The sequence below is a fragment of the Ovis aries genome, chromosome 26 (assembly GCF_016772045.2).
Source record: "Ovis aries strain OAR_USU_Benz2616 breed Rambouillet chromosome 26, ARS-UI_Ramb_v3.0, whole genome shotgun sequence".
NCBI classification, from domain to species: Eukaryota; Metazoa; Chordata; class Mammalia; order Artiodactyla; family Bovidae; genus Ovis; species Ovis aries.
This window is the reverse complement of record NC_056079.1, coordinates 33,813,707-33,840,971: the sequence shown is the minus strand read 5'-3', so window position 1 is coordinate 33,840,971 and position 27,265 is coordinate 33,813,707. Positions and strand designations below refer to the sequence as shown.

Here is a 27,265-nt window from a genome sequence, read left to right as displayed (position 1 = left end):
CATTGGTTGTTTAGTAGCATATTGTTTAGCTGTCACATGTTGCCGTTTTTTTTAATAGATTTATATTGTAGATTAATTCTAATCTCATAGCATTTTGATCAGAAAAGATGCTTAATGTGACATCAGGTTTTTTTATATTTACCAAAGCTCACCTTATGGCCCAGCATGTGGTTGTTCCTGAAGGATGTTCCCTGTGCACTTGGGAGGAATGTGTAGTCTGTTGCTTTTGGATGGGATGTTCTAGAAATATCAGTTAAGTCCTACTGATCTGATGTGTATTGGAATTGAAAGCCTTTGTTTCCTTATTAGTTTGCTACAGGCGTTATCTGTCCCCTGAGGAAAGAAGGGTGTAAAAGCCCCCCACAATTATTGTGTTACAGTCAATTTCTTCCTTTATGGTTGTTTTTATTTGCCTTACATGTTCAGGTGCTCCTAAGTTGGGTGGGTACATATTTATAATTGTTATATCTTTTTTTGGAATCGAACCCTTGATTATTGTATAAGGTCCTTCTTTGTCTCTTATAACAGTCTTGATTTTAAAGTCTATTTTTCTGAAAATATCATTCCTTCCCCAGCTTTTTTAAAATTTCTATTTGTGTGGAATACCATTCCCTTACTTTCAGTCTGTAAGTTTCCCTAGCTCTGACAAGGGTCTCCTGTAGATAGCATATATACAAGTCTTATTTTTGTATCCACTCAAGCAATCTTTGTCTTTTGGTTGATGCATTTGATCCATTTACATTTAAGGTAATTATCAACATGTATTATCCTATTACCATTTGGGCTTATCTTTTCTAGATCTTTTCCTTCCCTTGTGTTTCCTGCCTAGAGAAGTTCCTTCAGCATTTATTGTAAAGCTGGTTTTGTGGTGCTGAATTATCTTATGTTTTCCTTGGCTGTAAACCTTTTGATTTCTCCATCAAACCTGAACCTAGAGTCTTGCTAGGTAGAGGATTCTTGGTTTTAGTTTTTTCCTCTTCATCGCTTTAAATATACTTTTCCATTGACTTTTGGCTTGTAGAGTTTCTGTTCAGAAATCAGCTGATAACCGTAAGGGAGTTTGCTTGTATGTTATTTGTCACTTTCCATAGTTGCTTTTAATATATTATCTTTGTTAGTTTGATTATTATGTGTCTCAGTGTATTCCTCTTTGGGTTTATCCTGCCTGGGGCTCTCTTTGCTTCTTTGACTTGGTTAACTGTTTCCTTTCCTATGTTATGGAAATTTTCAGCTACTATCTCTTCAAATGTTTTCTTAGGTAGCTTTTTCTTTTCTCCTTCTGTGATCCCTGTAACATGATGTTGGTGCATTTGATGTTGCCCCAGAGGACTCTTTAGGCTGTCTGCATTTCTTTTCATTCTTTTTTTCTATGTTCTGATTTGCATCACTGATTTCCACCATTTTGTCTTCCAGAGCCCTAATCCGATTTTCTGTCTCAGTTAATTCTGCTGTTGATTGCTTCTATGGTATTGTTCATCTTTGTTTATTCTTTAGTTCTTCTAGGTAGGTCTTTGGTAAACATTTCTTGCATATTCTTCATTCTTTTTTCTGAGATCTTGAGTCATCTTCAATATAGTTGTCCTGAATTCTTTTTCTGGAAGGCTACCTATCTCTACTTCATTTAGTTGTGTTTCTGGGATTTCATCTTTTCCTTCATCTAGAGATGTAATCCTCAGCATTTTCACTTTGATTCTTTCTGTGGTTGTGACTTTTCTTCTGGAAGCTGTGGGATTGCAGTTCTACTTTCTTCTTCTGTCTGCCCTCAGGTTGTTGAGGAAGGAACTGATGGGAGGAATTGGTGGTGTGAAAAACTGAGTCTTGCTGTGATGGGTAGGGCCGTGCTTGGTTACACTTTGATCCGGTTGTCTTCTGATGGATGAGCCTGTGCTCCCTCTTTGCTAGTTGTTTGGCCTGAGGTGATGTAGGCCAGGAACCTACAGGCTCTATGATAGGGCAAATGGTGACCTCCAAGAAGACTCTTGCCAAGGGGCACCTCCTAGAACTGCTGCTTCAAATGTCCCTGTCCCAGCAATGAGCCACTGCCAACCCATATCTCAGCAGAAAACTTTCCAAACCTAGCTGGTAGGTCTGATTCAGTCACCTATGTGGTCACTGCTCCTCTCCCCTGGGTCTTGTTGCACACAAGGTTTTGTTTGTGCCCTGCAAGAATAGAGTCTCTGTTTGCCCCAGTCCTGTGCAAGTCCTGCAGTCAAATCCTGCTCTCCTTCAAAGTCAGATTTCTTGGGGATTCCTAGTCACTTGGCTAGATCCCTGGGTTGTGAAGCTTGACATGGGGTTCAGAACCTTCACAGCAATGGGAGAACTTCTTTGGTATTGTTTCTCTCCAGTTTGTGGGTCACCAAGCATCAGCTGGATATGGGATTTCGTTTTGTCATGATTGAGCTCTTCCTAACATCTTGTTTGAAAAATCAAAACAAACAAAACGCAACAATCAACAAGAGAAAACTCCTTTGTCTCTGGACATGGAGTATCCATTTTTGTTGGTTCCATCATCCTCCTGTTGATGTTTGTTCAACAGCTGGTTGTGATTTTCTTTGTAGGGTCCCTTTGGATTTTCCTAGTTTGAGTTCCTTAAGCTTCTTAAATCTGCATGTGCTCAGATTCCTAACATTTGTGACACTGATTTTCTTGAATAATCTCTCTTTGCCTTTCTCTCTTTCTTCCTGAGACACCCATAGTGCATATGGTGGTTATTTGGTCACAATCTTCTTTTCTACATTTTGCTTTTGTTTTTCACTTCTGTGAAAAAAATTGTTTCATTTGACTTGTCTTCATTTCTGATTGCTTCCTTTGCCTGACAAAGTGTCCTTTTAATTACCCTCAGTAAATTTTTAAGTTTATTGTTTGCGTTGATATGTAACCAGGGTTATTTTTTTAATATTTTATTACTCTATCAATATTTATTTCTGATATTTTCAGATACTTCAGTTCAGTTCAGTTTGGTCACTCAGTCGTGTCCGACTCTTTGTGACCCCATGAATCGCAGCACGAGAGGCCTCCCTGTCCATCACCAACTCCAAGAGTTCACTCAGACTCACGCCATCGAGTCGGTGATGCCATCCAGCCATCTCATCCTCCGTCGTCCCCTTTTCCTCCTGCCCCCAATCCCTCCCAGCATCAGAGTCTTTTCCAGTGAGTCAACTCTTCACGTAAGGTGGCCAAAGAACTGGAGTTTCAGCTTTAGCATCAGTCCTTCCAAAGAAATCCTAGTGCTGATCTCCTTCAGAATGGACTGGTTGGATCTCCTTGCAGTCCAAGCGACTCTCAAGAGTCTTCTCCAACACCGCAGTTCAAAAGCATCAATTCTACGGTGCTCAGTGTTCTTCACAGTCCAACTCTCACATCCATACATGACCACTGGAAAAACCATAGCTTTTACTAGACGGACCTTAGTTGGCAAAATAATGGCTCTGCTTTTCAATATGCTATCTAGGTTGGTCATAACTTTACTTCCAAGGAGTAAACGTCTTTAATTTCATTGTAATTTCATCACCATCTGCAGTGATTTTGGAGCCCAAAAAATAACATCTGACACTGTTTCCACTGTTTCCCCAACTATTTCCCATGAAGTGATGGGACCAGATGCCATGATCTTCATTTTCTGAATGTTGAGCTTTAAGCCAACTTTTTCACCCTCCTCTTTCACTATCATCAAGAGGCTTTTTGGTTCCTCTTCACTTTCTGCCATAAGGGTGGTGTTATCTGCTTATCTGAGCATATTGATATTTCTCCCAGCAATCTTGATTCCAGCTTGTGCTTCTTCCAACCCAGTGTTTCTCATGATGTACTCTGCATATAAGTTAAATGAGCAGGGTGACAGTATACAGCCTTGATGCACCTCTGAGGCTTGATCACGCCTTGGCATTGCTGGGGGCCAGCGTGAGGAACTCCGCCCATGGCACACTCCTTTTCCTATTTGGAACCAGTCTGTTGTTCCATGTCCAGTTCTAACTGTTGCTTCCTGACCTGCATACAGGTTTCTCAACAGGCAGGTCAGGCGGTCTGGTATTCCCATCTCTTTCAGAACTTTCCACAGTTTATTGTGATCCATACAGTCAACGGCTTTGGCATAGTCAAAAGAACAGAAATAGATGCTTTTCTGGAACTCTTTTGCTTTTGAAATGATTCAGCAGATGTTGGCAATTTGACTGTTGGTTCCTCTGCCTTTCTAAAACCAGCTTGAATATCTGGAATTTCACAGTTCACATATTGCTGAAGCCTGGCTTGGAGAATTTTGAGCATTACTTTACTAGCATGTGAGCTGAGTACAATTGTGCGGTAGTTTGAGCATTCTTTGGCATTGCCTTTTTTGGGGATTGGTATGAAAATGGACCTTTTCCAATCCTGTGGCAACTGCTGAGATTTCCAAATTTGCTGGCATATTGAGTGCAGCACTTTCACAGCATCATCTTTCAGGATTTGAAATAGCTCAACTGGAATTCCATCACCTCCACTAGCTTTGTTCACAGTGATGCTTGCTAAGGCCCATTGACTTCACATTCCAGGATGTCTGGCTCTAGGTTAGTGATCACACCATCGTGATTATCTTGGTCGAGATCTTTTTTGTACAGTTCTTCTGTGTATTCTTGCCATCTCTTCTTAATATCTTCTGCTTCTGTAAGGTCCATACCATTTTTGTCCTTTATCAAGCCCATCTTTGCATGAAATGTTCCCTTGGTATCTCTAATTTTCTTGAAGAGATCTCTAGTCTTTCCCATTCTGTTGTTTTCCTCAATTTCTTTGCATTGATTGCTGGGGAAGGCTTTCTTATCTCTTCCTGCTATTCTTGGGAACTCTGCATTCAGATGCTTATATCTTTCCTTTTCTTCTTTGCTTTTCACTTCTCTTCTTTTCACAGCCTTCTCAGACAGCCATTTTGCTTTTTTGCATTTCTTTCCCATGGGGATGGTCTTGATCCCTGTCTCCTGTACAATGTCACGAACCTCATTCCATAGTTCATCAGGCACTCTATCTATCAGATCTAGTCCCTTAAATCTATTTCTCAATTCTACTGTATAATCGTAAGGAATTTGATTTAGGTCATACCTGAATGGTCTAGTGGTTTTCCCTACTTTCTTCAATTTAAGTCTAAATTTGGCAATAAAGAGCTCATGACGTGAGACACAGTCAGCTCCCGATCTTGTTTTTGCTGACTGTATAGAGCTTCTCCATCTTTAGCTGCAAAGAATATAATCAATCTGATTTCAGTGTTGACCATCTGGTGATGTCCATGTGTAGAGTCTTCTCTTGTGTTGTTGGAAGAGGGTGTTTGCTATGACCAGTGTGTTCTCTTGGCAAATCTTTATTAGCCTTTGCCATGCTTCATTCTGCATTCCAAGGCCAAATTTGCCTGTTACTCCAGGTGTTTCTTGACTTCCTACTTTTGCATTCCAGTCCCCTATAATGAAAGGGTCATCTTTTGGGGGTGTTAGTTCTAAAAGATCTTGTAAGTCTTCATAGAACCATTCAACTTCACCTTCTTCAGCTTTATTGGTTGGGGCATAGACTTTGATAACTGTGATATTGGATGGTTTGCCTTGGAAATGAACAGAGATCATTCTGTCATTTTTGAGATTGCATCCAAGTACTTCATTTCAGACTCTTTTGTTGACCATGATGGCTACTCCATTTCTTCTAAGGGATTCCTGCCTACAGTGGTTGATATAATGGTTTTAAGATACTTCAGATACTTAAGGATAGGTAATTATGTGAGGCCAATTAAGTTAGTTGATTCTATCATTACACTAAAATGGAAAATTATTTTATTATATCAATAGATGCAGAGAATGCATTTGGCAATTTTAAGACCTTCTATGATTAAACTCACCAAAATTGTAAGAGCAGCACACTAGAACTTCACAAAGATCATTTAGAAAAAAATAGAATGTACATCAAATTTAATGTTTAGAGATGAAGTGCTTCCCACTAAGATTTGGAACAAGGCAAGAATTTAACTTGCTGTTCTTATTCAGTTTTGTGCCCATGTGCAAAACTGATGACACCAAATATTGTGAGGACTTGGAGCAATAGGAACTGTCATTCATGTTGATGAATTAGAGTTTAGACAGTTTGGTGATCTCTTATAAAATTCACATTGCCTTACTTCATGATCCATTAGTTATCCCCTATACCATGTAGAAAATTTCACTGAAAACTTGTATCCATAGAAAGTTGGGCCTGATTGCATATAGCAACTCTATTTATAATTGCCAGAAATTAAAAGCACACAACACGTTCTTTAATACATGAGTAGATAAAGAAACAAGTTGAGACACAAAGAAAAATTTTATTCAGTATTCAAAAAATTAGTCATCAAGCAACATAAAGACATGGAGGAATTTTCAATGCATAGTGGTTAGTAAAAGAAGCCAGTTTGAAAAGTCTACACACCGTATCATTTCAAATCTATTACACTCTGGAAAAGGCAAAACTATGGAGATAGTTAAAAACATCATTGATTACCAACCAGGGCTTTGTGTGTTGCTTTCATCACTACTCAAGTTTTATTTTTTAATGCTAGTATTTTTCCTTTAGGAAAACATTGATTTTATCCTACAACTATTTCTGACATTAAAACTGACTGTCAGTTAAACTCTTAAGAATCTGTGTATTTTCAAGGTGTTTAAATAAAAGTGTTGTAGTTACTGAAACAATGATGAATCGTCTCAGAATATTTTTCTGGTTTATTATAATTAAATCAGTAACATGTAATGAAAACATATATTATTGATAGTATTGTTTATATATGAATGCCATTTGTATTGAGAGTACTATTATCCTAAAAGAATAACAAAATTTAACTTTGCCAATGTTCTTAAGAAAATAATGAGCTTTATATAAAAGTTTATTAAATTAGTATTTGCATTTAGATAATATAGCCACAATTACATGAAAAAAACAGGGATTGAAAAAAATAACTTGAACAACCATTCTGTTTTTTATTTCATTTAGTATTCAAAGATGATAACTTTAGAGGCATTTTCAGTTCTTTTCGCGCAATTACTTGGAATTATGCTGGGATTAAAGTATAATAATAACATCTACGAATGTTCCTGTCCAGGAATTGCATGCATAATGAATCCTGAAGCAATGTAAGATGTGACTTTTATCAAAACTTTGTCTTCTTTTGGGAGATATTTATAGCATTTCTTGATGTACAATATCTTTGATATAACATAGATAAAAGGATTTTTACTAAATACCTATGAATTATTTTAATGTTTATTAAAAGGAATAAGTATTTGATATTGTAGAAAATGTGCTTCTTGTTTCTATGTTCAGCGCTGTATGTAGTATCAAGTCTTTGATGATGAGTTCTTGTGAAGCACTGGAATCTTGATGTGAGATTTATTCATCCTATCAAAAAAAATTTAGCATGTACAGTTACAAGAATTGTGTTAGTCTATCATGTGAATGATTAACAAGATAGAAAAGTGTTATATATTTTATATTAGTCTATCAGGGACAGAATTTTAAAGTCAACATGAGAATCAGCAAAATTTAAATGATTTACATTAAGTGCCTAGAGAAAATAAATAGGGAATACATGGAGAAGAGAAACTTTATGACAAAAAAGGAGGGTCTAGGAATCTTTGTTGGAGAAGGCAATGGCACCCCACTCCAGTACTCTTGCCTGGAAAATCCCAGGCGGAGGAGCCTGGTAGGCTACAGTCCATGAGGTCGCTAAGAGTCGGACACGACTGAGCGACTTCCCTTTCACTTTTCACTTTCATGCATTGGAGAAGGAAATGTCAACCCACTCCAGTGTTCTTGCCTGGAGAATCCCAGGGACGGGGGAGCCTGTTGGGCTGCCGTCTATGGGGTTGCAGAGTCGGACACAACTGAAGCAATTTAGCAGCAGCAGTGGCAGGAAGCTTTCTATGAGACAAACTCATGTTGGAACCTGAAAGAGAAGAAAGAAGTCTGGTCACATGAAGAACTTGTGGAAAACTTTTCAGGGAAAGACAGTGAAGTGATACATGGATATGAAGAAATGTTTAAAACTCAAAAGACTGGAAAGGATAAAACAAACCAAAAAAATGACTGAAATTATATGGAAGAATATTAAAAGCATAGAATATTTTTTTAAAGATGGTAAAATACAATCAGGTTAAAGAATCATGATTCAGAGAAAGAGGTCCAGGAAGGACTAGAAAATGTAGGAAAGGAGCTAAGCAAGCAATCATGATGCAGAAATTGGGATTTTATGATAAATGTAACAAAATACATTTTAATAGATTTATGCAGCATGGATAATAAAATATGTTTTGTAACATGAATGTTAAAAATTTCACACAGAATAACAATAAGGTAATACTGTTACTGAATTAAGTCCTATGGACCCTAGCTTCTCTGCCTGGACAGGGGACGGTTCTTGTTTTGCTTTATTCAAGAAGCAGAGTAATGAAACGGAAGCTGAGATACCTCAACAGATAAAATTTCTTCAATGGACAAAGAATGAGGAAGTTCACAGATGACCTTCTCACCCACGTGGTGATAGGGATTTACTCTTAAAAAGTAAAGACGAAGGAAGGAAGAGTGAGGCTAGTGATACAGAAGCATATGCATTAGTCCTCCAGGGAAGAGGCAGGGCTTTTTCAAAGGAGTGGGGTGCCTACATTTATCAATCCTTTTTGAACAATAATGCCCATTTATGGGCACTGGTATGTGTGTCATTTAACACTCTAGGTAATAAAATAAACATATAATGAGACTCACAGTCTCTTGGAGTTCTGATTGCTCACCATCCTGGACCCAGCTATTTCTTTCTTTCTTTTCTTATTTCTGTTTGTTTGTTTACTTTTTTTTCATTTCTTTGTTGCTTCCTTTCTTATCTCTGGACCCTTTACTTTAGAGATTTATGGTAACTCTTGCTAAATGTGCAGGGTGATAGGTTTTGAGCAAAGACTGGAGCAAATTTTGAGCAAAGATTGGGGCAGCTTTGCCAATGGTATTTGGTAAATGATGATCCTCATAGTATACAGCAGTTTTGTAAGTTTGAGAGAAAGGGAGATGAGAAAGCTCTGGTCAGAGGGACTTGCTTGCTGGGTCCCATGGGACTCTAATAATCACAATTGAAGAGGTAAGTTCTTGGCCAGCTGTCTCCCCAGGGCACTGCACAGAGAGGAGATTGAAACACACACCAGACTTCCTGTGAAAGTGGCCTATTACCATGTTCAGGAGATTTTGTCTGAAAGGGAAATTTCCTGTTTGGCACACATCTTACAGCCCTTGGTGATTCTCTCAACAAACAGAGCCCAGTGTCCCTAATGTCACCCTCCCATTTGCTTTCTCCAGTTCCTGAAGAAAGCACCCCAAATTTTGAGAATGCCACCCATCATTCTTCTCTATATTGCCTTCCTCTGTTGACCTGCGGAACGTACGCTTACACTCAGAGGCGTGTGTAATTTGCATACTTTAAAGGCTGCTAACTGAAGGTCGGGTTTCCAATCATCTCAATCTTAGGTGCTAGGTCAGGTCCTTCATTTTAGGACATTGAAAGATCTGATCATACCCTTAACAACTCAAAGACACTGATAATGAAATTTGCTGATGCTTGGACAATATGAAAATTTTCAAAGAAAAGCAAAATCTAGTATCGTCTTAAAATGACTAGATTCATCTTGTTTATCACCACTCTTTCAAGACTGGGAGAGATGACTGTTTTGTCTAGAGTTAGATAAACAAGAGACAATTAAGTTAAATGCAGAAACAACAGAATAGATTCCAAACAAAAGAATAAGATAATATATCATAAAATGACCATAGTCAAATGGGATATAAATTAATTACCCAGTAAAGAATTCAAAATAATATACTGAAAGATGCTCACCAAGATAAGGAGAAGACTGGATGAACAATGTGAGAACATAAAACCACAGGAAAGATAAAGAAATACTGCATGGAAGTCAGAGGACTGAAGAATGCAAAACTGAACTGAAATATACAATAGACTATTGTAGTGATAAACTAAAAAAAGCATAAAAAGGATTAACAAACTCAGCAAAAGGAAAAATGACTGCACAAACATTAAGGTAAGGGAATTATAAGACAACATCATGTGGACCAATAATCACATTATATAGGTTCCAGAAAAGTGAGAAAGGGACAGAAAACTTTTTTGAAGAAATAATGGCTAAATTGTTCCCTAACTTGGGAAAGGAGACAGACATCCAGATTTAAAGAGCCCAGAATTGTAAATAAAATAAATTCAATGAGACCCACACCAAGAAACATAATTAAAACATCAAACATTAAAGACAGGAAGCGTCTTAGAAGCAGCAGCTTGTTACATACAAAGGAACCTGTTATAAGAACATGAGGAGCTTTGACAACAGTCACATTGCAGGCCAGTAGGTAGTGATATGGTAAATTCACAATGCTGAAAGAAAAAGACTACTTTTACCAAGCAAAGCTGTCATTCAGAATTGAAGAGAAGAGATGAGAGTTTTACAGACATGCAAAATCTAAAGGAGTTTAACACCATTAGTCCAACCTTAGTAGAAATAGTAAATGAAGTTCTTTAAAGTTTAGAAGAGGTACTAATTAGTAAAAGGAAAACATAATAAGTGTAAGTCTCAATGGTAAAAGTAAATATATACTGAAATTCAGAATAATTGAATGAACAAAGTAGGCAATTGGGCTTCCCTTGTGTCTAAACTGGTAAAGAATCTGCCTACAATGTGAGAGACCTGGGTTTGATCCCTGGGTTGGGAAGATCCCCTGGAGAAGGGAATGGCTACCCACTCCAGTATTCTGACCTGGAGAATTGCATGGACTATATAGTCCACAGCGTTGCAAAGAGACAGACATGAATGAGTGGCTTTCACTTTCACTTTCAAAGCAGGTAATTAAAGGTAACATGGTTTGCATAAAAGTCAAGAGTCATGAAAATTATAACTATAATATTGTGATAAGCTATATGTAACATTAAAAGTTGTGAAATGTCATACAAAGCATAAAACCTGTTGAGGAAAATAAAGTCAAAATATAGAGTGCATTCAAATCTTTGTTATCTACTTAGACTGTGAGATATATATATATTGCTATGTGCAAGCCTCATGGTAACCATAAAACAAAAACAAAACAAAAATCAAACCAAATCCATAACCAAATAAAAAAGTGGAAGCACAAAAGAGAAAAACATAAAAGAAGGAATGCAGGAAGAGAGCAAGAGCAGAGCAAAGCATCAGAGGAACTACACAGTGGCCAGAAAAGAAGGAGCAGAATGACCATAAGTCCATGCATCAATAATCACTTTTAAAGCAAATGTATCAAATTTTCCACTCAAAAGACAGGATGGGTGATGAATGAAAAGCAAGACCCACCACTCTCATACCTACAAGTGATTCCAGGCAGATGTAAGGACACACAAACTAAAAGTGAAAAGATGGAAAAAGATATTCCATGTAAATAGAAACCCTAAGAAAGCTGGAGTGACTATACTAATATCAGATAAAATGGACTTTAAAACAAATACTGATAGTAAGAGATAAAGAAGGGTACTGCTTATTGATATCAGGAACAATACAGTAAGAAGAAATAACATTTATTAATATGTATACACTCAACATTTGTTGTTTTTATTGTTTCATTGTTTAGTTGCAAACTCATGTCCAACTCTTTTGCAGCCTCATAGACTATAGCCCACCAGGCTCCTCTGTCCATGGGATTTCCCAGACTAGAATACTGGAATAGGTTGCCATTTCCTTCTCCAGGGTATCCTCCTGACCCAGGGATCAAACCCACGTCTCCTGCTTGGCAGACAGATTCTTTACCAATGAGTCACAGGGAAGCCTCCACTCAACACAGAATCAACTAAATACTTTAAGCAAATATGGACAGGAATAAAAGGAGAAACAGTCAGTAATATAATAATAGTAGGAAACTTTAAGTACCTATGTATTTCATCAGATAGACCATCCAGGCAGAATGTCAAAAAAGAAACATTGGCTGTAATGAAACCTTAGGCCTGATAGATTGACCCATATTACAGAACATTCCACCCAACAGAAATAGAACTCACATTCTTCTCAAATGTATTTGAAGCATTCTCCTGAATAGATCATATATTAGACCACAAAACAAGTTTCAACCAATTAAAGAATTTCAAAACCATATTCAACATCTTTACTAAACCAAATAATATTAACCTGGACATAAATTAAAAGAAGAAAATGGGAAAAATCAATAATATGTGAAGACTAAACAAGGTGCCACTAAATAACCGTGTGCCAACAAAGAAATAAAACTCAAAAAGGAACCTTGAGAGCAACAAAAATGGAAATGCAACATACTGAAATTTATGCCATGCAGACAAAGCAGTTGTAAGTAGAAGTTTACGGTGATAAATCACGATTTCAAGGAAAAGCTAAAAAAAAAAAAATTCTAGTCTATACTAGAAAAAAGAAGAACAAATGAAGTCCAAGTTAGTAGATGAAAGGAAGTATCAAAAGTCACAGTGAAAATAAATGAAATAGAGACTAAAAAGGTAATAGAAAAAGATCAGTGAAGCCAAGAAATCGTCCTCTGAGAAAATAAACAAGATTAACAAACTTTTAGCTCAAAACTCTTCAAAAAAAAAGAGAAAAAAGATTCAAATTTTAAAAATTAAAAATTAAAGACAATATGTTACAGCTAATACTACATAAAACAAAAGATTATAAGAGACTATTATAAACAAGTATACATGAACAATTTGGAAAATCTAAGAGAAATGAATAATAATCTAAGAACATAGAACCTTCCAATACTGAATCATAAAGAAATACAAAACTTGAAGACTGAATCAGGAATCAAAAAGCTTCCAGCAACCAAAAGTCCAAGACCACTAGTTTCCCTGATGAGCTATACAAAACATTCAAGAAGAATTCCTATAAATCTTCAAACTCTTCTGAAAAATAGAAGAGAAGGGAAATTTTTCAATCAATATTTTATGAGGCCAGCACTGTTTTCATACTGAAACAAACAAGAATAGCACGAAGAAAAATAAAAGAAATGTTATGGTTTTGATGAATTTTGATGCAAAAGTCTTCAGCAAAATATTAGCAAGCCAAATTCAACAGTACACAGCCATAGGTAAGGTGTTGGAGGAGTAGGTGGGTGTGGAGTACATCTCTCTCCATGGATGATGCATCAGGAATACATCTTCAGTTGCAGAAGTTCTCTCAGAACACCAGTTGAAAGTGGGCAGGAGTCCCTGACCACTGAAAAGGAATGTATAGATTGATGCAAAAATTGGCAGGACAAAGGAAAGAGGAGAGTGATAAAGACTGAGCCTGCATCCAGGGTATAAGGGAACTGAAGCATCAGTCAGATCCTCACAGCAGGGCAGTATGTTGGGACAGTGGAGGCTGCAGGAGAATGCAGCAGCTGATCTATGACAGTCTGAATGGAATGAGAACCACACAGACAATCCTTGGGGCAGCCCCTCCCTTCCCTGGACAAGGACACAAGTCTCCTGGAATGTGTGGCAGCTGGGAGCTGGAGCCTATAGACTGGAGAGCAGTCTCAGGGTAAGGTCTGTTGTTGACTATGGGGAAACAACTTGAGGGGACGTCAGGGAGGAGATTGTGGTGGAAAAGGCCAGACAGCTGTGGAGGCAAGGCGATACTGCTGAGTCATGGGCAAGGGGTGGAAGCCATCACTGTGGCCACTCTCCCCACATGCCAGCACCAGCAGCTGACCAGTTGGGGAAGACCCAGGGAGGGTGGCCTTTAAGTACCTGATGCAGTGAGCAATAGAGAAGGACCCCAGCCAGGGGAGCCCTTTAAGTACCTGGTACACCAAAAGAGGAAGGACCCCAGTCAGGGGAGGCACTTAAGTGCCTGACATGCTGAACAACAGAGAAGGACCAGCCAGAAAGTCTCTTTGAGCGCCAGCTGCCTGAGGCTAGAAAAAGTCTATAAGTGCCAAAGCTCCTGCTCCTGAGTCTGCCAGGGCCCCTGCACACTTGGCACTGCCAGAGTCCCTGCAATCCAAGCAGCTGCACCACCTCCATTCTTAATTCTCAGTGAGGCAGAAGTGCCAGAGGCTTGAAAAAAATCCTAGTAGCCCCATATCTCCTGTACCAATGGCCTCTGGCTCCCCTGGGTACCTGGCACTGTTAGAGGCCCTGTGTTCCAAGCTGCCACACCACTGCCACAGTAGATCCCCACTGCTGCAGAGCTGCCAGAGGCTAGAGAAAACCCAAAGAGAACCATGTCTCCTACTCTCCTGACCTCCAGCTCCCCTGCACACCTGGAGCTGCCAGAGCACCTGCGATCCAAGCAGTTGCACCACTTCCACACCTGGGCCTCCCTGGAGTGGAACCCAATCCTCCAGGGCAGCCTCGGGAGCAAACTCCTGAGGACAACCCACATGTAGAGGTGGAGATAAAACCACAATTGAACCCCAGGGGCACTGTGGCTAGGGAAGTGGATTGAAAACTTTCCTATCAACTGTACAAGCTGCAGATTAAAGCCAAAAATTCAACTAGGCAAACTCTGTGTCTTTGAAATGTATAAAGGGACAATGAGAATTCCCACAGAACAGAAGACACTAACTCTGGCAGCTGTGGACATTGGAGGCAAGAATACGCAGCTGTAGGGCCAGAATCTGAGCTGTCCTGATAGCAGTTTCAGAGACCAGCTCAGTATTGGAGGGCATCCTAGGGATGCAGAGGTGGACTGTAACTCACAGCAAGGAAAAGGACACTTGACAACCAAGATCAGAGAAAAACTATTATTATTATTATTATTATATTTTGATTTGTTCTCCAAAGAAGACATACAGATTGCTAATAAACACGTGAAAAGATGTTCAACATCACTCATTATGAGAAAACTGCAAATCACAACTATAGTGAGATATCACCTCACACTAGTCAGAAGGACTGTCATCAAAAATCTACAAATATTATAAATGGATGTTGAATTTTGTCAAAGGCTTTCTCTGCATCTATTGAGATAATCATATGGCTTTTATTTTTCAATTTGTTAATGTGGTGAATTGCGTTGATTGATTTGCGGATATTGAAGAATCCTTGCATCCCTGGGATAAAGCGCACTTGGTCATGGTGTATGGTCTTTTTAATGTGTTGTTGGATTCTGATTGCTAGAATTTTGTTGAGGATTTTTGCGTCTATGTTCATCAGTGATATTGGCCTGTAGTTTTCTTTTTTTTGTGACATCTTTGTCAGGTTTTGGTATTAGGGTGATGGTGGTCTCATAGAATGAGTTTGGAAGTTTACCTTCCTCTGCAATTTGCTGGAAGAGTTTGAGTAGGATAGGTGTTAGCTCCTCTCGAAATTTTTGGTAGAATTCAGCTGTCAAGCCGTCTGGACCTGGGCTTTTGTTTGCTGGAAGATTTCTGATTACAGTTTCAATTTCCGTGCTTGTGATGGGTCTGTTAAGATTTTCTATTTCTTCCTGGTTCAGTTTTGGAAAGTTGTACTTTTCTAAGAATCTGTCCATTTCTTCCACATTGTCCATTTTCTTGGCATATAATTGCTGATAGTAGTCTCTTATGATCCTTTGTATTTCTGTGTTGTCTGTTGTGATCTCTCCATTTTCATTTCTAATTTTATTGATTTGATTTTTCTACCTTTGTTTCTTGATGAGTCTGGCTAATGGTTTGTCAACTTTATTTATCCTTTTGAAGGCCCAGCTTTTGGCTTTGTTGATTTTTGCTATGGTCTCTTTTGTTTCTTTTGCATTTATTTCTGCCCTAATTTTTAAGATTTCTTTCCTTCTACTAACTCTGGGGTTCTCCATTTCTTCCTTTTCTAGTTGCTTTAGGTTTAGAGTTAGGTTTTTTGACTTTTTTCTTGTTTCTTGAGGTATGCCTGTATTGCTATGAACTTATACCTCAACATAATAAAAGCTATATATGACAAACCCACAGCAAACATTGTCCTCAATGGTGAAAAATTGAAAGCATTTCCCCTAAAGTCAGGAGCAAGACAAGGGTGCCCACTTTCACTGCTACTATTCAACATAGTTCTGGAAGTTTTGGCCACAGCAATCAGAGCAGAAAAAGAAATGAATCCAAATTGGAAAAGAAGAAGTAAAACTGTCACTGTTTGCAGATGACATGATCCTCTACATAGAAAACCCTAAAGACTCCACCAGAAAATTACGAGAGCTAATCAATGAATATAGTAAAGTTGCAGGGTATAAAATCAACACACAGAAATCCCTTGCATTCCTATACACTAATAATGAGAAAGAAGAAAAAGAAATTAAGGAAACAATTCCATTCACCATTGCAACGAAAAGAATAAAATACTTAGGAATATATCTACGTAAAGAAACTAAAGACCTATATGTAGAAAACTATAAAACACTGATGAAAGAAATCAAGAGGACACTAATAGATGGAGAAACATACCATGTTCATGGATCAGAAGAATCAATATAGTGAAAGTGAGTATACTACCCAAAGCAAACTACAGATTCAATACAATCCCTATCAAGCTACCAGCGGTATTTTTCACAGAACTAGAACAAATAATTTCAAGATTTGTATGGAAATACAAAAAACCTCGAATAGCCAAAGCAATCTTGAGAAAGAAGAATGGAACTGGAGGAATCAACTTGCCTGACTTCAGGCTCTACTACAAAGCCACAGTCATCAAGACAGTATGGTCCTGGCACAAAGACAGAAATATAGACCAATGGAACAAAATAGAAAGCCCAGAGATAAATCCACACACATATGAACACCATATCTTTGACAAAGGAGGCAAGAATATACAATGGAATAAAGACAATCTCTTTAACAAGTGGTGCTGGGAAAACTGGTCAACCACTTGTAAAAGAATGAAACTAGATCACTTTCTAACACCACACACAAAAATAAACTCAAAATGGATTAAAGATCTAAATGTAAGACCAGAAACTATAAAACTCCTAGAGGAGAACATAGGCAAAACACTCTCCGACAAAAATCATAGCAGGATCCTCTATGATCCACCTCCCAGAATTCTGGAAATAAAAGCAAAAATAAACAAATGGGATCTAATTAAAATTAAAAGCTTCTGCACAACAAAAGAAACTATAAGCAAGGTGAAAAGACAGCCTTCTGAATGGGGAGAAAATAATAGCAAATGAAGCAACTGACAAACAACTAATCTCAAAAATATACAAGCAACTCCTGCAGCTCAATTCCAGAAAAATAAACGACCCAATCAAAAAATGGGCCAAAGAACTAAATAGACATTTCTCCAAAGAAGACGTACAGATGGTTAACAAACACATGAAAAGATGCTCAATGTCACTCATTATTAGAGAAATGCAAATCAAGACCACAATGAGGTATCACTTCACACCAGTCAGAATGGCTGTGACCCAAAAACCTACAAGCAATAAATGCTGGAGAGGGTGTGGAGAAAAGGGAATCCTCTTACACTGTTGATGGGAATGCAAACTAGTACAGCCACTATGGAGAACAGTGTAGAGATTCCTTAAAAAATTGCAAATAGAACTGCCTTATGACCCAGCAATCCCACTGCTGGGCATACACACCAAGGAAACCAGAATAGAAAGAGACATGTTTACCCCAATGTTCATCGCAGCGCTGTTTATAATAGCCAGGATATGGAAACAACCTAGATGCCCATCAGCCGATAAATGGATAAAAAAGCTGTGCTACATATACACAATGGAGTATTACTCAGCCATTAAAAAGAATACATTTGAATCAGTTCTAATGAGGTAGATGAAACTGGAGCCTATTATACAGAGTGAAGTAAGCCAGAAAGAAAAACACCAATACAGTATACTAACACATATATATGGAATTTAGAAAGATGGTCATGATGACCTTGTATGCGAGACAGCAAAAGAGACACAGATGTGTAGAGTGGACTTTTGGACTCTGAGGGAGAGGGAGAGGGTGGGATGATTTGGGAGAATGGCATTGAAACATGTATACTATTATGTAAGAAATGAATCGCCAGTCTATGTTCAATGCAGGATACAGGATGCTTGGGGATGATCCAGAGAGATCTGGGGTGGGAGGTTGGAGGGGGTTCATGTTTGGGAACTCATGTACACCCATGGTGGATTCATGTCAATGTATGGCAAAACCAATACAGTATTGTAAAAGTAAAATAAAGTAAAAAGAAAAATTTAAAAAAATAATAAACAAAAATAAAAAATTAATTAATTAAAAACTAAAAATAAAATAAAATTTTATAACACACAAAAAAATATCTACAAATAATAACTGCTAGAGAGGGAATGGAGAAAAGAGAAGCCTCTTCCACTGTTGGTGGGAATGGAAATCAATACAGCTGCTATAGAAGGCAGTATGGAGATTCCTTAAAAAGTTAGGAATTAAACTACCATATGACCCAACAATCCCACTACTGCGCGTATACCTTGAGAGAGCCATAATTGAAATCGACCCATGTACCCCAATGTTCACTGAAGCACTATTTCTGATAGCTGGGACATGGAAGCAACCTAGATGCCCATTGACAGATGAACAGATAAAGAAGCTGTGATACATATATACAAATGAATATTACTCAACCATAAAATGGAATGCATATGAGTCAGTGCTATTGAGGTGGATGAATGTAGAGCCATTAAAACAAAGTGAATTAAGTCAGAGTAAACTAAGTATCATACATTAACATATATATATGGAATCTAGAAAGATGGTACTGATGAACATATTTGCAGAGCAGCAATGGAGACACAGACATAGAGAACAGAATTATGGTCTCAGGGAACAGGGACGAGGAGAGGGTGGGACAAATGGAGAGAGTAGCAAGGAAACATATTCACTACTATATGTCAAAGAGCCAGCCAGTGGGAATTTGCTGTATGACTCAGGGAGCTCAAACCAGGGCTCTGTGACAACCTAGAAATGTGAGATGGGGTGGGAGGTGGGAAGGAGGTTCAAGACGGAGGGGACACATATATATGTGGCTGATTCATGTTAACATATGGCAGAAACCAACATAACATTGTAAAGCAATTATCTTTCAACTAAAAATAAGTAAACTTAAAAAAATTCAACAGCACATTAAAATGATCATGTATCATGATAAGGGCTTCCATGGCAGTGCTAGGGGTAAAGAATCCATCTATCAATGCAGGAGACTTACGAGATGAGAGTTTGATTCAGGGTCAGGAAGATCGCCTGGAGAAAGGCATAGCAACCCACTCCAGTATTCTTGCCTGGAGAATCCCATGGATGGAAAAGCCTGGTGGGCTTCAGTCCTTGAGGTCACAAAGGGTCAGCCAAGATCGAAGTGACTTGGCATGCACACACACATAACATGAAGAGAGGGATTTGTTTCAAGGGTGCAGGAGTGAGTCAACATCTGTTACTCAATATGTTACACCCCATTTACAAAAAAAATGATAAAAATATATTCATCTCAATAAATTAAAAAATATTTGAAAAAATTCAAATTCATTTATGATAAATACTCTTAACAAAGTAGACATGGTGGAACGTACTTCAACTTAATATGGTTATATATGACAAACCACAGTTAACATCCTACTCAACAGTGCAGGGACTTCCCTCGCAGTCCAGTGGTTAAGATTCTGAGCTTCTGCTATAGAAATCATGGGTTCAGTTCTGGTCAGGAAACTAGGATCCTGCATGCTGCATGGTGTGCCCCAAAACAAAAAATATGCAAAACAAAAAAAAAGCAAAGTACAGATGGATGATTTCCTTCTAACATCTGGCAAGAAGACAAGGTTGCAAATCTTGCCACTTTTATTCCAAATGGTATTGAAAGTCCTAGGCAGAGCAGTTAGGTGGTAGAGATAAGTTATCTAAATCAGAAAGGAAAAGTCACTATATGCAGAAGACATGATTTTGCACATAGTAGAAAACCGTGAAGTTCAGTTCAGTTAGTTCACTCACTCAGTCGTGTCTGACTCTTTGCGACCCCATGAATCCCAGCACACCAGGCCTCCCTGTCCATCACCAACTCCCGGAGTTCACTCAGACTCAAGTCCGTTGAGTCAGTGATGCCATCCAGCCATCTCATCCTCTGTCGTCTCCTTCTCCTCCACCTCCAATCCCTCCCAGCATCAGTCTTTTCCAATGAGCCAACTCTTCGGATGAGGTGGCCAAATTACTGGAGTTTCAGCTTTAGCATCATTCCCTCCAAAGAAATCCCAGGGCTGATCTCCTTCAGAATGGACTGGTTGGATCTTCTTGCAGTCCAAGGGACTCTCAAGAGTCTTCTCCAACACCACAGTTCAAAAGCATCAATTCTATTGTGCTCAGCTTTCTTCACAGTCCAACTCTCACATCCATACATGACTACTGGAAAAACCATAGCCTTGACTAGATGGACCTTTGTTGGCAAAGTAATGTATCTGCTTTTCAATATGCTATCTAGGTTGGTCATAACTTTCCTTCCAAGGAATAAGCGTCTTTTAATTTCATGGCTGCACCATCTGCAGTGACTCAATCCTAAAATTTGAATAGACTGTGAATAGCCACGGTAACCTTGAGAAAGAACAAAGTTGGAGACACCATATGGCTGATTCCAGAACTAAGATAGACAAGATACAAATGAGCAGTGAGTATTTGTGTCAGAATATAAAAAGATGTTCAAAGAATTTGGATATATGCTTATGGACACAAAACAGTTTGAAGGAGTCCTCCAACAGGCAAATCTAGGACAATCTGAAAGTCATATGTAATGTTCAGTTCAGTTCAGTTCAGTTCAGTCGCTCAGTCGTGTCCGACTCTTTGCGAACCCATGAATCGCAGCACGCCAGGCCTCCCCATTCATCACCAACTCCCGGAGTTCACTCAGACTCATGTCCATCGAGTCCATGATGCCATCCAGCCATCTCATCCTCCGTCGTCCGCTTCTTCTCCTGCCCCCAATTCCTCCCAGCATCAAAGTCTTTTCCAATGAGTCAACTCTTCGCACGAGGTGGCCAAAGTACTGGAGTTTCAGCTTCAGCATCATTCCTTCCAAAGAAATCCCAGGGTTGATCTCCTTCAGAATGGACTGGTTGGATCTCCTTGCAGTCCAAGGGACTCTCAAGAGTCTTCTCAAACACCACAGTTCAAAACCATCAATTCTTCAGCGCTCAGCCTTCTTCACAGTCCAACTCTCACATCCATACATGACCACTGGAAAAACCATAGCCTTGACTAGACGGACCTTGGTCGGCAAAGTAATATCTCTGCTTTTCAATATGCTGTCTAGGTTGGTCATAACTTTTCTTCCAAGGAGTAAGCATCATTTAATTTCATGGCTGCAGTCACCATCTGCAGTGATTTTGGAGCCCCCCAAAATAAAGTCTGACACTGTTTCCACTGTTTCTCCATCTATTTCCCATGTAATGTTAATTAAGGATTAAAACACCTTTTAGTGTACTAGGGAATTTTGAGTCCATATTCATATAAATACATGAAAATATTATTTTGAAGTGAATAAATATATTGAATGGATTTATTAAAATAAGGTTATAAAAGATATATATACATAGTGAATATATTGAAAATAGAACTAGAAAGGTTATGTATACATAAAACTTCTCCCCAAATAATTATTAAGAGATAAGTAGAGAAAGATATATTATAGACTTTAATCACCTAATCAAAATGACTTTTTTCAAAAACATAACAAGTTGGAATCATGTGCTGTAAGGATGCAATGGAGCACACAGACTCAGAAATATTTCTGTGGTGCATTTAACAAGATACATAACCTCAGTCTAAGCATTGGGAAACATTACACAAACCTAAACTGAGGCACATCTTCCAAAATAATCAGCCTGAGACTATAAAACTTTTGAATGTCAAAAATGCCACACAAAAATATGTAGTCAATTAAACTAAGGAGATAGGAGTACTAAAGGCAGTGGTTGGTTCTGAATTGGATCTTTTTGCTGTAGAGTGCTAGTACCACGATGAAGGGGAAATTGGAACCTGATAAAAGAATTAGATGTTAACAACATATCTTTGTTTCATGTTATTGAAGGTCTGTTTTAAGAGAATTCAGTTTTCTGTTAGAGTTATACATTGAAATTATTATTATTCAACTGGTTTAGGAAACAAAATTTGTTTCTCATGTCATTTCTCTAAGTCTGAGTTTGTTACTAATTTAAACAAAAACCCATTAGACAGTGTACTAGAAATATGAAAATATCAAACTAGAGAGAATCTAGAGTTTATGTATTCTATATGCTTCATGTTGAGCTGTTTTAAATTTGTTACCAAAGTAAAAGCAATTCTGACTTTTAATTAACTCAATCAACCATTGTGTTTATTCTTTCAGTTTTCTATATTATCCCTAGTATGTATCATTTTCTTAATAATAATTAGTTCTTCTTACTATAATGATTATAATCTTAACAGTGTCGTAAATAATAAGGATAATAATAAAGAGTAAGTTGTACTTAAATAGAGCCTTTTTGTCAACAAGCACTGTTTTGTTTAATATATTCTCAATCATGCAACCCTCTTAACATACCCTATTTATTAGATGTCTGTTATACTGAATTTGTGGAGAAGGCAATGGCACCCCACTCTAGTACTCTTGTCTGGAAAATCCAATGGACGGAGGAGCCTGGTGGCCTGCAGTCCATGGGGTCGCTAAGAGTCGGACACAACTGAGCGACTTCACTTTCACTTTAGGAAATGGCAACCTACTCCAGTATACTTGCCTGGAGAATCCCGGGGACAGGGGAGCCCGGTGGGCTGCCGTCTCTGGGGTCGCACAGAGTTGGACACGACTGAAGCGAATTAGCAGCAGCATGCTGAATTTGAATAGAAATGTGCTTATTCTTTTATTACTAATTGAATTAAAAATAGAGCACTCTCCACTTTATAGCCACTTGGCAATAGCCAAGCACTCTTCTTGGCTATTCTGTAAGTGAAGAAGTAAATAATTCACAGCATGTTATCGAAGAGTGTTACTTTGATACTGATTTTATTCCTTTTAACTAAGAAATACAGTTTAATTTCAGACGTTCCCATGGCATAAAGTTTTTTAGCAGTTGCAGCATAGATGAATTTAAACATACAACTTCACAGCCTAAATTGGAATGTCTTCAGAATCAAACAGTTCCAAAAGTGTTTCCACAAGGAAGACAATCAATTTGCGGCAATGGAGTTTTGGAACCACCTGAACAATGTGACTGTGGTACCATGGAGGTTAGTGAAAAAGACTGATATTTGTTTTTGTGTTTGTCACATAATCTTACAAGTGTAGATGTGACATAATTTTTTTTAATTGTTCCATATAGTCAAACATCCAAGATGGGAAGCTGTGGGGCATATGATAACTGGTTCATCCAGAATTTGAAGTTGAACAATCTAAGAATAGGGTAAATGCAGCATGGGTTGAATGAAGATTTTCCTTACTGCGTAAATATTACCCATCTTTCTGTATCATAAACATCAGTTCCAACAGGAGTATAATTATCACCTAAATTATCCATGAATTCCTTTAAAGTGACTGATTTAAATCACTGAGTTATTAAATGCATGCTGTTGTTCACATCTTCATCTTCTAATTCCAGTCCTTGCATTGGGGGAACTTCACTTATTTTAGCTTGGTTTCAAATTGAATTAAAGAACAGAGACATCACTCTGCCCACAAAGAACCATATAGTCAAAGCCTTGGATTTCCCAGTAGTCGTGTATGGATGTGAGAGCTGGACCATAAAGAAGACTGAATACCAAAGAATTTATACTCTCGAATTATAAAGTTGGAGAAGACTCTTGAGAATCCTTTGAACTGCAAGGAGATCAAACCAGTCAATTCGAAAGAAAATCACCTCTGAATAGTCATTGGAAAGACTGACGCTAAAGCTGAAGTTCCAATACTTTGGCCACCTGATGCAAAAAAACCAACTCGCTGACAAATACCCTGATGCTGGGAAAGACTGAAGGCAGGAGGAGAGGGGGACAACAGAGGATGAGATGGTTGGATGGCATCACCAACTCACTGGATAGGAGTTTGAGCAAGCTCTGGGAGATGGTGAAGGACAGGGAAGCCTGGCATGCTGCAGTCCATGGGGTTGCAGAGAGTCGGACACGACTGAGCAACTGAACTGAACTGATAGGTTAATGGATTATGATAAATGCACCACCACATCTGTTACATTCCAGTGTCGTGTTATTTTTGGTCAACTCTCATCTCTCATTTTGGAGTCGCTTTTTATGAACATTCTTGAGCATATTAACCACCTCAGTCAGTTCAGCCACTCAGTTGTGTCCGACTCTTTGAGACCCCATGGACTGCAGCACGCCAGGCTTCCCTGTCCATCATCAACTGCAGGAGCTTGCTGAGACTCATGTCTATCGAGTTGTGATGCCATCCAACCATCTCATCCTCTGTTGTCCCCTTCTCCTCCAGCCTTCAATCTTTCCCAGCATCAGGGTCTTTTCCAATAACTCATTTCTTTGCATCAAGTGGCCAAAGTATTGGAGTTTCAGCTTCAGCATCAGTCCTTCCAATGAGTATTCAAGACTGATTTCCTTTAGGATGGACTGGTTGGATCTCCTTGCAGTCCAAGGAACCCTCAAGAGTCTTCTCCAACACCACAGTTCAAAAGCATCAAATCTTTGGTGCTCAGCTTTCTTTTTTTTTAATATAAATTTATTTATTTTAATTGGAGGTTAATTACTTTACAATATTGTATTGGTTTCTTTTGGACTCTTTGGGAGAGGGAGAGGGTGGGATGATTTGGGAGAATGGCATTGAAACATGTATAATATCATATATGAAATGAATCGCCAGTCCTGGTTTGATGCATGACACTGGATGCTTGGGGCTGGTGCACTGGGACAACCCAGAGGGATGCTATGGGGAGGGAGGAGAGAGGGGGTTCAGGATGGGGAACACGTGTATACCTGTGGTGCTCAGCTTTCTCTATAGTCCAACTCTCACATCCATACATGACTACTGGAAAAACCATAGAGTTGACTAGACAGGCCTTTATCAGCAAAGTAATATCTCTGCTTTTTAATATGCTGTCCAGGTTGATCATAGCGTTTTTTCCAAGGAGCAAGAGTCTTTTAATTTCATGCTACAGTCACCATCTGCAATGATTTTGGAGCCCAAAACTGTAAAGTCTTTCATTGTTTCCATTGTTTCCCCCATCTATTTGTCATGAAGTGATGGGACAAGATGCCATGATCTTAGTTTTCTGAATGTTGAGTTTTAAGCCTACTTTCTCACTCTCCTCTTTCACTTTCATCAAGAGGCTCTTAATTCTTCTTCTCTTTCTGCCATAAGGGTGGTGTCGTCTGCATATCTGAGGTTATTGATTTTTCTCCCGGCAATCTTGATTCCAGCTTGTGCTTCATCTAGCCCAGCATTTCTCATGATGTACTCTGCATAGAAGTTCAATAAGCAGGGTGACAGTATAAAGCCTTAACGTACTCCTTTCCCAATTTTGAACCAGTCTGTTGTTCCGTGGTTGTTTCTAAGTGTTGCCTCTTGACCTGCATACAGATTTCTCAGGAGGCAGGACATGTAGTCCAGTATTCCCATCTCTTTCAGAATTTTCCACAGTTTGTTGTGATCCACACAGTCAAAGGCTTTAGCATAGTAAATGAAGCAGAAGTAGATGTTTTACTGGGCTTCTTGCTTTTTCTATGATCCAGTGGATGTTGGCAAATCTAGGTCTTTAGTCTAGATTTCCATTATACATTGAGTGCTGTCAAAATATACTGTCTACTGCAGGCTCTCTCCTTGATTCTAGATTTTCGATATTAGGCTATCACATCACTGATTTTTGTTTTATTTTCCCCAATATTAATATTTAGTGGGGGTTTAATATTCCATCTTCAGTAAATTCACTTGCTGTTTTTCATTAACATGTTTATATGTGAAGCATAACACATTCTTCTTGATGAAACATGAAAAAGAAAAATTGATTATTATCTGATTCTTATAGATTTACAAGTGTTAAATAAGAATAGAATCTGGAATATACTTTAGTAATATGCCATTAGTGTAACTGCATTTTTTTTTTTTACATTTCTTTTCCATGGGGATAGTCTTGATCACTGTCTCCTGTACAATGTCACGAACCTCATTCCATAGTTCATCAGGCACTCTATCTATCAGATCTAGGCCCTTAAATCCATTTCTTACTTCCACTGTATAATTATAAGGGATTTGATTTAGGTCATACCTGAATGGTCTAGCGGGTTTCCCTACTTCCTTCAATTTCAGTCTGAATTTGGTAATAAGGAGTTCATGATCTGAGCCACAGTCAGCTCCTGGTCTTGTTTTTGTTGACTGTATACAGCTTCTCCATCTTTAGCTGCAAAGAATATAATCAATCTGATTTCAGTGTTGACCATCTGGTGATGTCCAGATGTGTAGAGTTTTCTCTTGTGTTGTTGGAAGAGGGTGTTTGCTATGACCAGTGCGTTCTCTTGGCAAAACTCTATTAGTCTTTGCCCCGCTTCATTCCTCATTCCAAGGCCAAATTTGCCTGTTACTCCAGGTGTTTCTTGACTTCCTACTTTTGCATTCCAGTACCCTATAATGAAAAGGGCATCTTTTTTGGGTGTTAGTTCTAAAAGGTCTTGTAGGTCTTCATAAAACCATTCAACTTCAGCTTCTTCAGCATTACTGGTTAGGGCATAGACTTGGATAACTGTGATATTGACTGGTTTGCCTTGGAGACGAACAGAGATCATTCTGTCGTTTTTGAGATTGCATCCAAGTACTGCATTTCAGACTCTTTTGTTGACCATGATGGCTACTCCATTTCTTCTGAGGGATTCCTGCCCACAGTAGTAGATGTAATGGTCATCTGAGTTAAATTCACCCATTCCAGTCCATTTTAGTTCGCTGATTCCTAGAATGTCAATGTTCACCCTTGCCATCTCTTGTTTGACCACTTCCAATTTCCCTTGATTCATGGACCTGACATTCCAGGTTCCTATGCAATATTGCTCTTTATAGCATTGGATCTTGCTTCTATCACCAGTCACATGCACAACTGGGTATTGCTTTTGTTTTGGCTCCATCCCTTCATTCTTTCTGAAGTTACTTCTCCACTGATCTCCAGTAGCATATTGGGCAACTACTGACCTGGGGAGTTCCTCTTTCAGTATCCTATCATTTTGCCTTTTCATGCTGTTCATGGGGTTCTCAAGGCAAGAATACTGAAGTGGCTTGCCATTCCCTTCTCCAGTGGACCACGTTCTGTCAGACCTCTCCACCATGACCCGCCTAACTTGGGTTGCCCCGCAGGCATGGCTTGGTTTCATTGAGTTAGACAAGGCTGTGGTCCTAGTGTGA

General features: G+C 38.6%; 1 protein-coding gene across 1 annotated transcript in view; it reads left to right on the top strand.

The window, feature by feature from the left end:
• LOC105605237 (A disintegrin and metallopeptidase domain 3-like) overlaps nt 1-27,265 on the top strand; it is a 121,320-nt gene that overhangs the window by 55,290 nt on the left and 38,765 nt on the right. The window contains exons 11-12 of the mRNA XM_042241354.2: nt 6,973-7,112; nt 22,965-23,151. Coding sequence (XP_042097288.2) covers nt 6,973-7,112; nt 22,965-23,151 — 327 coding nt within the window. The remainder of the gene's footprint in view (nt 1-6,972; nt 7,113-22,964; nt 23,152-27,265) is intronic.